Raw genomic sequence first — 13,798 nt, 5'->3', positions numbered from 1 at the left:
GAATATCTTGCAGTGACCATTTTCCAAGCTTGGTCATAATTTGCCGCACTTATTGTAATCGCCTCGATAACTTGCGCCGCTTCACCCTTCAGCGCTGCACGCAAGTAGTGAAATTTTTGTATGGCGGGCAAATCTACGTTGTCGTGTATAAGACACTCGAAAGTGTCCCTAAAGGTCAACCATTGCATGTAGTCACCATTGAATTCCGGGAGTGTGATGGTGGGCAATTTTATTCCCTGCAGGGAGCTGTTGCCAGCCTTTTGCTGCGCGGCCTCATTACGCGAAATTTCCTTCATTTTCGCTTTCAATTCGCCTTCCACGTAGATTAAGCGTGGCTCGAAATCCTGCCTCAACGCGTCGTTATGCTCGGATTCTTCAACAGTGGTTGATGCATCTTCCAGCTGTTGTTGAATGTTCTCCAAATCGTTGGCCAACTGCTGGACTTTATTAAGTCGTATTTCCACGGCATTGGAGTCTCGCTCGGGATCAAATTCCCGTAAAAACTGTTCGTGTCGCACCAAAGTAGTGAGCAAAATCGTCCTTCGTGAAGCCAAAATTGTTTGAGTGGGCATTTTGTTAAACGGTGCGAAAGTTGCGTACTCGAGTGTAGTGTACAAAAATGCGAGCTAAATACCGAAATGCGCGCGCGTGGATTATGCTAAACTTATCGAAAAAATCGCGAGTATTCGGGTTGTAAATATCCTGGTCACGGCACCAATGTTCTTTCGCGGATTTAATTTCGGATAAGTTTTGTTTGTCGCAGCTAATAGTTACCAGTTGATTCGCTTTTGAAAATGGAGAGAGCGCAAAAAGCCTTTTCGCCCCCTATTTATTGTCTTTTGAGGAACAGTTGGTTCCCTTGCCATCACCACAACAACAATCTTTTGTGTGCCGCAATCCGCTCCTCCGACAAGTCGACTGTCGGAGGATTTACAAAAAAGTAAAACAATGTTCCAACATCCTTTTTTTAACCAATTACGCTCCATCTCTAGCACGGTTCGGTCATGATCATTATACAGACGGCAATAATAACAGCAAAACAGGATTGCTTTACTGCTGCTGCTGCTGCTGCTAGGCAAACATCCACGTTTTACTATCTTTCAAACAAAACTTTGCCGGGCCCAAAAAAGTACAACTCCCCATTCAAAAAGCGAAAAACCTTACCCTTGAAAATGGAGTTTGTTGCCTTCGGTTTCCCTCGCTGCACGTAACATCTTCCACCATCATCCCGGTTGACCGTATCACCGTCCGAACAGGCCAACCATCTCATATTTCAAAGCGGAAAAACTTTACGCTGAGCCCGACGTAAATGGGCAGCACACCGAACGATTTATCTTCTCCAGGGTTCTCCCAAATCGAACCCCCAAAAGCTCAAAAGAAACAGCCCTCGGGAGGTAAGCTTTTCCAAGACTCGCCCACACTTCCGTATCGCTATTAAGCGAGCACGATTGTAGGTTTTTTTTGCTTCGCATCATCATTTTGCTTGCCCTAACGGTAAGGAACAAGTAGCTTTACTAAACGGGACCAAACAGACCGAAACTACGTGTGGGCCCTACAAGCGCTTGTCAACGGTTTATGTGTGAGTGCGTGTGTATGCCATGGGCTACAATTTGGATCAAATTTCTCATGTTTATGCTGAAGGACATTATGGGCAAGTCGCAGGCAAGAAGGTTACTATGTAATTTAGCCCGGAGAAACGCTGAAGCTGTCAGTGTGGGAAGCCGAAATCGGCCAAATTCTGTTGCCACCCACACGTTGGCAAAAAAAAAGGATGTGTACATTTCAGTTGAAGACACCGTGGGAGCAAATAGCTAAAGTAGCGAGAATGAGAACCATCAATATTGAGGGCAAAAGAAAAGCAAAAGCTTCTTCAAACCGGTTTCCTCAGCGCAATGCTTTTATTCTCTTTATCTCCATTTTCGCCGAAGAAATTGACTGTAACGAATAAAAATGTCCCACGTTATACCTCCATTTCCGGACCACCTCCGTTCCGCGCCACACAGTTTACCGGAGGATCCATTTACGCTTCGGCCAAAAAACAGCTCACCCAAGTGAAAGGAAACAAATACCATCAATAAAATTTGAATATCTCTCTCCCTCCCCCACTCCTCTCGGAATTGAGATGTTCCGAGATTGAAGCAAAAAAAAAAACACCTCCATACACCCAACGTCATGTCATGTGTTGTGCTTATCAGACAAACAAAACACACAGAAGCAATGGAAAAAAGAAACACCGCTAAGGGAACCATCAAAACTGCCAATATTTCAATCCATCAACACACAAATCGGAATGAAAGGGCACCCCGCCGATGGAACCTAACGATGCGACAATTGGTACCCGTGAAAATGTGGAAACCGGTCGGAAGCAAGCCTGCGTCATGTTGAAATATTTATTTTTACTCCGATTCGGCACAGGAGAATGTTTCCTTTTTTTTTTTGGCAAGCGAAACAATCATCAGCTTTCCCTGTCGGAAGTTTTTCTTTTTCCTGGAAAAATGGGGCTTACCCAGGTGAGTGATCATTAATTTGCAAGGCCTCTGTGAAGGGTTGGTATGAATTCTTGTAAAAAATGGAAGAATTCGAACACGTGTGACTAAAGCAAATAATTTATTGAAATGCTGATGTTTATCGATACGTTATCTATGTATTTTTTGTGTGTTTTTTAGCTTTGCCTACAGAGCACCGACTGTTATTTTTTATTATGAAAAAATGGTTCAAAAAGACGTTCGAGCTCCTGCTCGAATAATATCTTAACGTGGACTATAGTATAATTATGGGGCCTGTTATTCATGTGCATAACAAATATTATCAACAAGACTGGGCTTTTTGACAGGAAAAATCAAAAATAAGAATTTACATATAATGACTTAAACTCAAAAACAAAGGTTTTTTATTAAGCATCCTTCAAGCATAGAGCTCATGTCAAATCTGAGGATTGGATCAGATATCGAGTCCCGCTCAAATCGTCTCCCCGTACGCAGGATTGGAACTTTTCTAAGATAGGTAAAACATAGTCAAAGGAAAACCTAGACAATTTAAAGGTTAGGAGACCTCTCCAAGTAGCATTGCTAAAGAAGAAGAATAATGAAATATTCGTACAAGGAAAGAGCAGCTGTTCAGAGCTAACACAAGAAATACGTAAACTCATTTCGCTATTGATAATTTGTATGTGTGTTATGAAACGAAAGATAAAAGATAAAGATCGAGTCTGAATTTCTGTCTTGAAACGTCAAAACACATACAAAAAATTACCTAATGCCATCATAGAATCAAAAGAAATAATTATTTTACAAAAGATTAACTAAAACATATGATTTTTGGATAGTTTTCTTTTTGCGAAACAATATATTCAATTTTATTCAGCTCGACACAGCCTCGTTTCTATACACAACTCAAAAGCTGATGGCTTTTTTCACCAATAATAGCTTAAATTGATGCTTAACATCCTAAGGTATCGTACACCAACTTACAGAGCTTAACAGCTCTTAAAGTATGGGAAAATGGCACAAAGTACAAAACAAAATCGGAGAAAAGACAAAAACAAACACAAAAGACAAAAACTTTTAAATGTTCTAGAGTATGTCACTGAAACTTGTTCCACGTACCACGACACAACAATATGAAAGCAATGTGTTCACCTATGTTCCTTTGCTTGTTCATATAAATCTCTTTGCCTTTACTACGTTGCCTTGCACACTACCTGAATGCTATCGCAATTTTCGGAACGCACAAAGTACTTGATGCCACGTAGGATACGATAAACCCTCCGCCTCTTGTTGCTGCTGCGAAAGCTTTTCAATCGACTTAATATCAAACGTTACCTCTTTTTAATCACACGCAGCGTACGAAATGAACAATGAAGATTACTCTCGTGTAGAGAACGATTGCGAAATATTTTAAGCAAGCCCCATACCTGATCAGACGTAGAGAAGAGTAACATGAAAGAACTTTCACAATTTAGTATTACTTCAGCAGGAAACGTTATTGTTCGTCAAAATTATAACTTTAATCTTTTTTGCTAGCGAATCAGCTAGCGTAACACCACTGTATGCATAACGATGGAAACGGAACTTATGCTCACATTTAATGTAATACCATTAGATAACTCAGTTACCAATACCATTCCCAATTAGCGGTCACATGTAAAAACGATTTATCTAGAATTATTCGCGTGTGTGGAAGGAAAACAAAAATTTAATTGAACAACACGTGCTAGCACGGTACGCGCAGTACGGCTGATCCTAAAGCTGCGACTATTTTTCTGTACGTTTGCAACCAAACGACCCTTACATAACGAATCGCGCGAACCACGTTCCCATTATACTGGACACAGACGAGCGTACTAGAGGATTACGCTCCACTAGAGCGTAAACGTTCCCTCCACAGTTTGCAGCGCAACAACACCGACCGACATTAACATGTCCCAGCCACGATGCTGTGGGTACTGGCGTGAAACGCATCCTCGAACTACCCATTCGACTGTGCTATCCTTGGCGTCACGATTTTCGCTACAGAAACATTCAACAAATTTCCTCGGCATCCGCACATGTTCGCGCTACCCGCTAGCGCGTTTCGCTTTCATTTTTACTCGCAATCAAAGAGCATTTTGTGCGGGAGATGGAAAAGAAACATACCGTACGATTGGTCCCACAAATTCGAAAGCAATCTATCCTTGCCGAATAAACACTGGAGATGGCAAAACGCAGCTATAAATTCATCTGTACTTCGTCCGGTTAGTCGGAATGGAACCCTTTTTGATGATCCGAAACGATGCACTCAAAGTGCAAAAAAAAGTGTGAAGGTATTCGTGTAACTCTGGATGATATTATATAAAAGATTTTTTTTGCTTTTTTGAGAGTTCGTTAAGAAATTAAAAAGCCATATTTAGTTGTCTACCAGCAATTTTTGGAGAGTCAACACAGAAATTGTTAGAAAATAGATCTCGAAAATAGATTAGAGTGCCTTGATAACGGCACCGGTTTTGAAATAATACCCCAGATACAATGTTGAGAGGAACGATTGTATTGGCAGGTCCTTATGCCCTAAGTTTCCCTCAACAATTCGTACGCACGCACGCAACTGGAAAACCGGATTCGACAGATTTTGCCTATCTTCAAAATGGAGGAGGGGTTCTTAAATTTAAATCGGCAATAAACAATCGACTAAGAAGAACTCGAGTTCCTTGTTATCCGGATGAAATTCTAGTAAGATCATCCATTTGAGATCATGCATGTGTCTCATTGAAAATAAAACTGATATAAATTGCCAATGAGCAACTATCCTATCCTAAGGTATCAACTTAAAAATCAAATCTCATTCTAATTACGCTTCTTACCTGTAGCATAAGCCGGTTCGATTTCATCCTCCGAATGTAGCTGCGGCGGTGGTACGATCGGTATCTGCACCGGTATCGGCAACGGCATCCGATCGTAGTGTGAACATTCGATGTACTCCAGCCGGCCCTGACTACCACCCAGTATACTTCCGCCGCAGATCCCAACCCCACTGCCTACACCACCACCACCAACACTGCCACTGCCTCCTCCGCCACTCCCGGGACCTCCGCCCGGACTGGAACCGGAACCGGACCCGTGGCCCGAACCCGATCCACCAGTGGAACCCGGACAGGACCCAACGCGGCTCAGCGAGGGCGGTGTCGCCGAGGTGGACATGTAGTGGTGTGTGTGCGGGTGTGGATGAGGTACCGCATAATCGCCAGTGTCACGCAATGACGTCCCGCGCGTCAAAGTGTTACCGGCCGACTGGATCGAAGGCTGCGTCGCTCGACAGATGATATCCGAAAGCTGATTCGCCTGAAGATGGTTCAGGTTCACACACGCACAAATACGCACATATACAGAGGGAGACACAAATAACGTGAACGTATTGGTAGCAACAGCAACAGCAGCAACTTTCAACCCCCGGAGGGATCATGATCGGGACCAAGGGAATGATAATAAAAGAACGCACCCAACAGAACAAGTATGAACTCGAAAGAAAAAAGGTCATCAATGGTTTGTAGGTAAGATGGATTCAAAAAGAACAAAGGAAAGGAAAACGAGGAAATGTCGGGTGGATATTGTCGAGAAACCATCATACAAATAGGAGAACATTAAAATGGGGAGCGGGAAATTCGTACATACAAAAAATAGGAAGCCCACTGAAGGGAGCCATTGCTATAGTCCAAGGATAAATGAATGCGGGAGCAGGCAAGAGATCATCAGACATTCCCAAGAACCTACTCCATCGTTTCTCTACATAATCTGTCTGCTTCATCTTCTCGCAAGCCGTGCCTTACTGGCAGCAAATTGGTTGCGGGAGTAGATAGAATACGATGAAGTAGGAATAGGTCTGGTCGCTGGGCCTTGCCACGGTAACAGTGCGTGATTGCATCGGTTTTCGCACTAAAACCTATGGTTCGATTTAAGTGCCGGGTTTCTGAGCTCAAGTGATGTATTGCTTTTTCGTCCAACCGTTAGACATTGATGAACGATCGAGAAACACAAGTGGGAGGTTTGAATTTGCTTGTTTTTATACGAAAAAGACCGACCAGCTGAAGCTCTCAAGTACAAAACAGACGGTAGATAAACATGTTTGTAAGCACAGATTGCATAATCTAAGATTATTGACGTCAGAGAATCGGCATCAGATTCTGAACCAAAAGGCAAAGATCGGTCTCCAGAACAGTGTACCATCATCGATGGAGATGAGTAGTAGAATGAATTGAATAGCAAGATATAATTTTACCTACAGGCGAGCGAATCAAAAGTAGTAATAATTTAGAAAAGAGTTAGATGATTAAGCATTGTCTCTTCATCGAAAAAAAATTGGGAAGAGTCCTTGGACATTTAAAGAACACAATAACTATATCTAAAACTGGAATATTATCTTGTTATATCGTCTGACATATATTTCCAACGATTTTTCCATAGCCACAGTGGACAAGAATAACTACATTTCATCCAAACTGTTCTTAGGATTATTTATGAATAGTAAACAATCGTTTTAACTCTGAAGACCACTATTCCTGGAGCGTTCTCCGTCACAATCAACTAGCCCATACATGATTTCAACTTCAATCAGTCCGTTCCCTCGTAGTGAGGACTGACTATCCAACTTCGTGGTACTAATAAGTCAACTAAGCCAAGAATTCAACTCACACAAATATCCTTAATACCTTGCATTACTTCTTGGAAATCACGCACCACAACCGTAGCACCAATGCCTGACGATCTTTGCCACCGAGTGAAACTTCATATACTATTCTAACAGGCTTCTGTGCACATCGTGTTTTCTGTGTAGCTTCAATTGAATACCAACGATGCTGTGTAAGGTGCACCAAGCATTGCTACAGTGGTTAAGAAGCTAAAAAAAAACCCCCCAGCGCGTCACGAACGTGTAACAAACCTCGGCACGCCCCAGAAGTGCTAGCGATTGGCATCGATCTACCTGTGGACTATCAAGTGACTGTCTACGCGAGAAGGTACAGGGTGTGCAGGGCAGCTCCGGCGGGAGCTGCTCGATAAACTGCGGACTGTGACAGGGACTGTGGCACGGGCTCGAGCAGATTTGCTGCTGTTGCTGTTGCTGCTGGTGCAGCTGCGGCTGTGAACCGTTGCTGCAGATGAGCTGCTGCTGCTGGATCGACGGTAGCTCGACCGCCTGCGGACAGGTATTGAGCGACAGGGCACTGCAGTGCATCGACGGTTGCTGCGATTGGCTCGACGCCAGGCTGTATTGCTGGTGTTGTTGTTGCTGCTGCTGCTGCTGTACTGGCTGCTGATAGCCCTGGGTATGGTACTGGGTCTGCGGTAGCTGTGTATTGCGGCGCGGTGATCGACCACGATCGACCGCCGTTGCGCTCCAGTATCCCCAGGCCATTTTTGGTAATGCGTTTTTACCGGTTCACACACACACTTGCCCACTCAACACTGCAACACTTTAATTAACGCTTTCTTGAAACACTTTCACACCTTTAGGAAGCCTTCTTTCAAATTTCCACGACACTTGTTAGAAAAATGTAAACCACACTTGCTAAAGCACAGGCACACACTCAACCTACGAGGACAAAAACGCATAGGTTTTAACAACATGTCACATTTGCTTCAAAGATCTCTAAGTTCGTCTAAAATCGGCATCTTTATCAGGACTTGCATAAGAAAAGCACACGATTTACGGTAGTTAGTCTTCAAGCATTCGTCTTTAATCGCACATGTCTCAATTCTACCACCAACATTTTCACAATTGTGCTGCGCACAGCTTTAACCGACAACCTCGAAACACCTGCTGGAAATTACTTTCCCTCCCCTATCCCAATCTGTGTTCGCCAACAGTAACAAGCGTCGCAACTGGTGAGCTGAGTAAATTTAATAACACCGCTACCTCTTGTATAACTCTTGTGGACGCCCGCCCTGTTTGCAGGAATATATGCGCCAAAGAAATAGCAATAAGAATACATATTGTGCATCAGAAACAAAACGCTGCGCTGAACAAAAAGGATCCGGACGAGAGCGGGAAGTTAACGTTCGTCGCTCGCTCAACAGTGAACCACTGAGAACACACAGACGCCGACGTGAATAATAAATATTGCAATAATGATGTGCATCTCGTATGCAGCCGGGCAGGCAGGCAGGCAGGCAGGCATGCAGCACCCACTCATTCCAGCAGCATCACCAGGCGTCCTTATTTGCAACGCATCATCAAAAGCGAATCCTTGTCGGGTGATGAAAGCACCAGAGCACCGTCGTCTACACAGCTATGCAATGGAACGTACTGAAATAGTGACTTTAGCCACACATCATCAAATGTGGAATGTACCACCGCACACCCCATGGAGTCTGCTTCCCCTCACCCATTTTTCCCCGTTCTTTTCCTCTTGATATTTTCCACCTCACATTTTTTTTTAACACGCACATCAGATCACATCTCAAGCTCAAGGCTAAAAAAAGGAGGACCTGAAACACACCGACATATACCAGGAGCCAGGAAAGCACGTAAATAGGTCCGTTGGAAAACGGAAACCCCACCGGGGCCAGACGACATTACACACGCTTGGCACACTATTCATCGTGAATGCGTTCGCTTGTTATATGGTGCTTGGTGTGTTCGTCGCTTCTTTCTTCGCCCTCACTGTAACCGAGCTAATGTGTTTGTGTATTGCAGCCCTTTCAGGCGCAACAACGAAGCGCTCGGCGCGCACCATATCGCCAGTTGGGACACGCAGCTCCGGGTTTGCGGAGATACAGTTTCGAACCGTACCGGTGATATGATGAAGGTTATTGACCTTAACCGCGTGCCCATAATGCTACTGTTGGGAAGACACATTTTCACGACCGTGGTGGGCGGTATCTGCCATCCCACGGATAAAAGATGTCTAGCGCATTGAAAAGAAATCCGAACAGTGTTGGGGAAAATAAAGCGTAAATTGAAAATACTCCAAGTCTTCGCACACTAGTAGAATCAACATGAATGCACCATAATTCAAATATGTTAGGTTTCTTCGTAAGTGTGATTTATTTCAAATTTTGTATTTCGGCTTTGCTTTACATCGTACCACAGATTATTTTTTTAAGAAATCTACTACAGACAGTATGTGATTGCAATTTAAAATGTGATATTTTTCATTATAACAAAGTACAAAGAACAAAGTAAAGTAAAATACATGATCCGTCGATCGATCGATCCTAGTCCTTTTTACTGCAACAATGTACGTCAACTTTTAGATTATTGATAATAAATTGAGTGTCATAGCTGAGGTAAATTGCAGCAATAGTTGCAAAAATATATGGTTTCGTGGAAGTTCATCATAAATAGCATTGAAACTTGTTTTCCAGGGTCGAAATAGCTTTTAATCCTAACTTCAGCAGCTATGTAACAATGATTTTTATAAAACCGCTGTTCTTTTCTTGTACGATAACCATATGCATGTTGCGTTCTATCGCCGCGTGCAGGATGCTAGCGGCTTCTTTTTCAATACTTTATAACAGTTTTTTAAGGATTTTCTAAGCAATAGTCTGGCAAAGTTGGACAGTTTAGAGATGGGTAATCTCACCACTACTCCACTTGCAGAAGGTGCCATCTCAAGAAGGTAACACTAAGGAAAAATCACTAGATTTACATTACTCGTACCATCTTGCACCATCTTTGGCTTTCCCTTGCTTTGAAAATGGGAGCTTAAATTTTCAAATTATTTCCAATATTTCATATGTTAGGTAGAAGGTTTATTTATACGATTGAATAACACAAATGCATATTATTACAACTGCAGCGGATGAAACCTCAACGGTAACCATGAAAAGGACCATCCTTTAAAAATAAAGCGACCTTCAAAATCAACATTACTAATTGATACACCTAATGTAAACTGAATTTCTTGATGTGTGTTTGTGAAAGTCAATCTTTTTATCCATTGAATAAAATACTCTTAAGCCATACATTTAAAATGTGTGCGTACCAACAGTGCAATCAAGTGCATCATTCATGTTCACTTTCATTCCATGAATTCCTTAAGCACCGAACAACAGCATTCCATTTGCCAGTCATAACAAAGTGAATCATTAATATTTCCACCCAGGAACATCACAACGTCCCGGCAACAACGAGCGCCCGCGGTACAACGCAACGCCCGTTGCTTTCCAAACCCATTTGCAACTAGTTAATAATTTGCGCAACATTCTTTTCATCAAACTTCTCCACCGCTACGTACCCGTGGTGATCCTCTTAAGACTTTACAAATTTCCACTTCACCATTCCGAACATTGCTCCGCTCCTACGCCTCCGTCTGATGTTGATTCACCGACTGCACCCGTGTCCTGGCATTCAATTGCATGCATGCAGTTGAACCACTCCACAACTTCAAAGTCACTCTCGTTCATTTGTCCTTGCCTTGTTCTGGGTGCGCTCACAAACGCTCGACAAGACACGACGAATTTCAACGATTCCAACAATCCCAACAATCTCCCTTCGCTCGCTCTCTTTAACCTCGCCCCAAAAGCCACAACACATACCACACACACACACACACACACACACACACACACACACACACACACACACACACACACACACACACACATTCTCCACTGGAATGGTTCGTCCTTGTTGTCCCCGATACTGCAGCGAATGGCAAAAGGAAGCGGTGTAACATAATTTACATCTCTATCCATCCTTCAAACCAACGAAATAAAATAGCAACTTCGGGGTCTGTTTTCGTGTGAATATCAAGCTGCTTGCCCGATGCTACACAGGAACGTCTGCAACACGTGCTCGGTGAGTAAAAGGGGGTTTGAAGGTGCTTTGTGTGCAGTTTTAAGCGGGACCACTAACTGGCTCCATTAGACTCGCACAACACCGACGACGGAGACTCAAAAATTATGAAAGAAAGGAACGCCCGCAGTGAAACGACTTTTTGACTCGGCTCTAACACCGGTAGCGTACACACACAAAGGAAGTTGTTTGCGGTGAAGGGGTACAAACCGGGGTTGTGCAAGAAAAATCAATCTCCAAACAAAAAAAAAAGGTTGTTTATTTATACTTCAGCGTGCAGCTAGGCTGGTGTGTTTGCAAAAATAGAACGCACTCGGTGCCGCACCGAGGTGCTCTATCACAAGCTTTGCGCCTCCTCTTTCAGTATGCTCGACAAAGGATATATGGCGGCATCCTACAGTGCCATTTGCACCCCATAATGGGTCTCCCAATGGCCTTGTCATTCAACCGAAATGCGACTGGATGAGCTTTTTGTCGAACACATGCAAGGGAGAGCCTCAGTGTGTGTGTGTAGGCGCACGATGTGAAGTAGTGAGCTGTACGTTGGGCCCGAAGTCTTTGATAATCATTTTGCCTGGAAAAGCCGTATTCGTGCTTGTAGTGGCGCAATAGTGTTTGAGTATTCATCAGCTAAAATTGTTATACCTAATACCTTACTAAAGCAGGGATTATTTAAGTCTATAACGATGCCACACAAGAAGGCTTCATCAGAATTCTACTGCTAAATAGTTAAGTGCATATAACAAATAACATCTCCACAACAACGGCGTTTGGAAAGCATTCAGACAGTCAACATCTGTAATCTTCTCATACATTCGGCTACTGTAACACTTGCACAATTTAATCCTTCGCCAGACAACACACACTCACACGCACAGCTCCCTTACGCTTACAGTAACTTCAACAAGCCGGAAAACACAATGGAACACCATGAAGAGGCCGTTCCACTTCCAATCAAGCACTGTGTCTCGTAAGAGTGAGAGTGAGCATAAAATATGAAACGCCTCAAGTGCCCTGTTTTTGGTTGTACGCTTCGTTGGCTGGTAATTCGGGAGGACGGCAAGGGCTAGCGAATCAAGACACCGGAAACTTGCTAACCCTCCACCGAAAGATGCAAAGTCACAGCATTCCTCCTTCTTTTTATGTATCTTGCACGACAGACAAGCAGTTCATTTGCGCAAATTAGCAATTGAGGACGTACACTTACTCTTCTCGAGCTTTTCGAGCTTATGGGCGTGTGAATCATAAAATATTGAAGAATTTTTACAGACTCCAAATAATGAATGCTTCTCCTGAATGTCAGCCGGCGGCTAGCAGGAAGGTTTTTTCGAACAGAGATTCATCCTCACCCCATTCCGCATACGTAAAGTTATTCTAATTAAATAAGTGGTAAAATTACCTTACTTTTTAGAATCTTTTACCATTCTAGACTGAAGTAATCATAGCCCTCAAGAAATTATTTCTAAATTCAAATCCACGCAATAGCGCTTCTGTGCTGTCAGTTGCATACTTTGAGGCGCAAACAATACGTTGTCGCAAAAATTGAATATGAAACAGTTAATTGTACGTTCCATGCCTGCTTTCCGCTAGTTTTTCAACATTGAAAACGAGTTTGCTCTCATGCCGTCATATGTTAGACACAAAGTGCATAAAATAAATGGATTAATCAATCACAACTGAGCCATTTTGTATTATACAAAACTATATTTTTGCAAACACAGCAGCACCAACTACTGTTGTTAAAATATCTGAATTTTCTCCACAAAAAAAGAGAAATCTGTTGAGATTTTTGCTAAAAACAAAAACAAATCAAAGCCAAAGAGACACAAAACGAGCATATTTCCGATCGATAGATTTAATTTCATTCAATTTCAATTAACAAATAATTGAACCGTATTCCCACCCAACCCTGCTCGATCGATAGATGAATGCTTTTCGCAGTGGTTTTAGATAAACGGACAGGGAGTTTCCACACAGACACAGGTAAAGCACTCTAACTCCCTCGATCCCAGGCTCGCACTTTACCGACACCAGAGAGAGAAAGAGATAGAGATTACAGTGATGCAAAATCGATTCATCACCGCGCAGCACCCTAGGTTTCACCCTTCCCTGTCACCTGCAAAACCACTCTGTCCCGGAGATCATTCTTCACCGCAAGTAGTATTCCACCTGAACCACAATGGCCGTTGTTAGTGCTGGTACACGTAATTAATTACATCCCCACGAGAAATTCTAACCAATTCACGTCCAGCGCCCCAGCAGTTTATCTGTTCCGATGAATTTTCCGACATTCATAGTGTGCGCACACACACACACCCACCGTACACACCGTGCTAACAAACCGTCAACCTGATCAACATCATCTTCATCACCCAGACAGACGACCGGGAAACCGGCCGGGATACTAATTAGTGGCGGAATGAGCTTTACCATAGCTTTACTCCCGCAAAAAGGCAATCTCTTGTCACCTCCGCCTTCTTTAGCGCCTCGTAGTAGCTAACTCCACCCTTCCTTCCACTTCCGCCCCCGATTC

The 13,798-nt window shown here is 43.1% G+C and overlaps 2 protein-coding genes across 9 annotated transcripts in view; one reads left to right on the top strand and one right to left on the bottom strand.

Moving 5' to 3' along the window:
* The window catches only part of LOC126567906 (atypical protein kinase C), a 162,340-nt gene that overhangs the window by 59,853 nt on the left and 88,689 nt on the right, over positions 1–13,798 (bottom strand). For 4 of the 8 annotated variants that reach the window (XM_050224256.1, XM_050224258.1, XM_050224255.1 and 1 more), the window contains exons 1-2: positions 7,408–7,881; positions 5,336–5,813 (exon numbers count right to left, since the gene is read on the bottom strand). The exons of 3 other annotated variants lie outside the window; for them this stretch is intronic. In XM_050224256.1, the coding sequence (XP_050080213.1) occupies positions 5,336–5,813; positions 7,408–7,881 (952 nt within the window). Of the gene's footprint in view, positions 1–5,335; positions 5,814–7,407; positions 7,882–13,798 lie in introns of those variants that run through there. One more of the 8 variants, XM_050224259.1, reaches the window with a different exon arrangement.
* Positions 1–13,798, top strand: part of LOC126568310 (apyrase-like) — a gene marked incomplete at its 5' end in the record, with an annotated part of 350,971 nt that overhangs the window by 269,724 nt on the left and 67,449 nt on the right. The window lies entirely within an intron of this gene.

Source organism: Anopheles maculipalpis, chromosome 2RL (assembly GCF_943734695.1).
Source record: "Anopheles maculipalpis chromosome 2RL, idAnoMacuDA_375_x, whole genome shotgun sequence".
Taxonomy (NCBI): domain Eukaryota; kingdom Metazoa; phylum Arthropoda; class Insecta; order Diptera; family Culicidae; genus Anopheles; species Anopheles maculipalpis.
The sequence above is the reverse complement of the archived record's forward strand: the minus strand, read 5'-3'. Positions and strand labels throughout refer to the sequence as shown.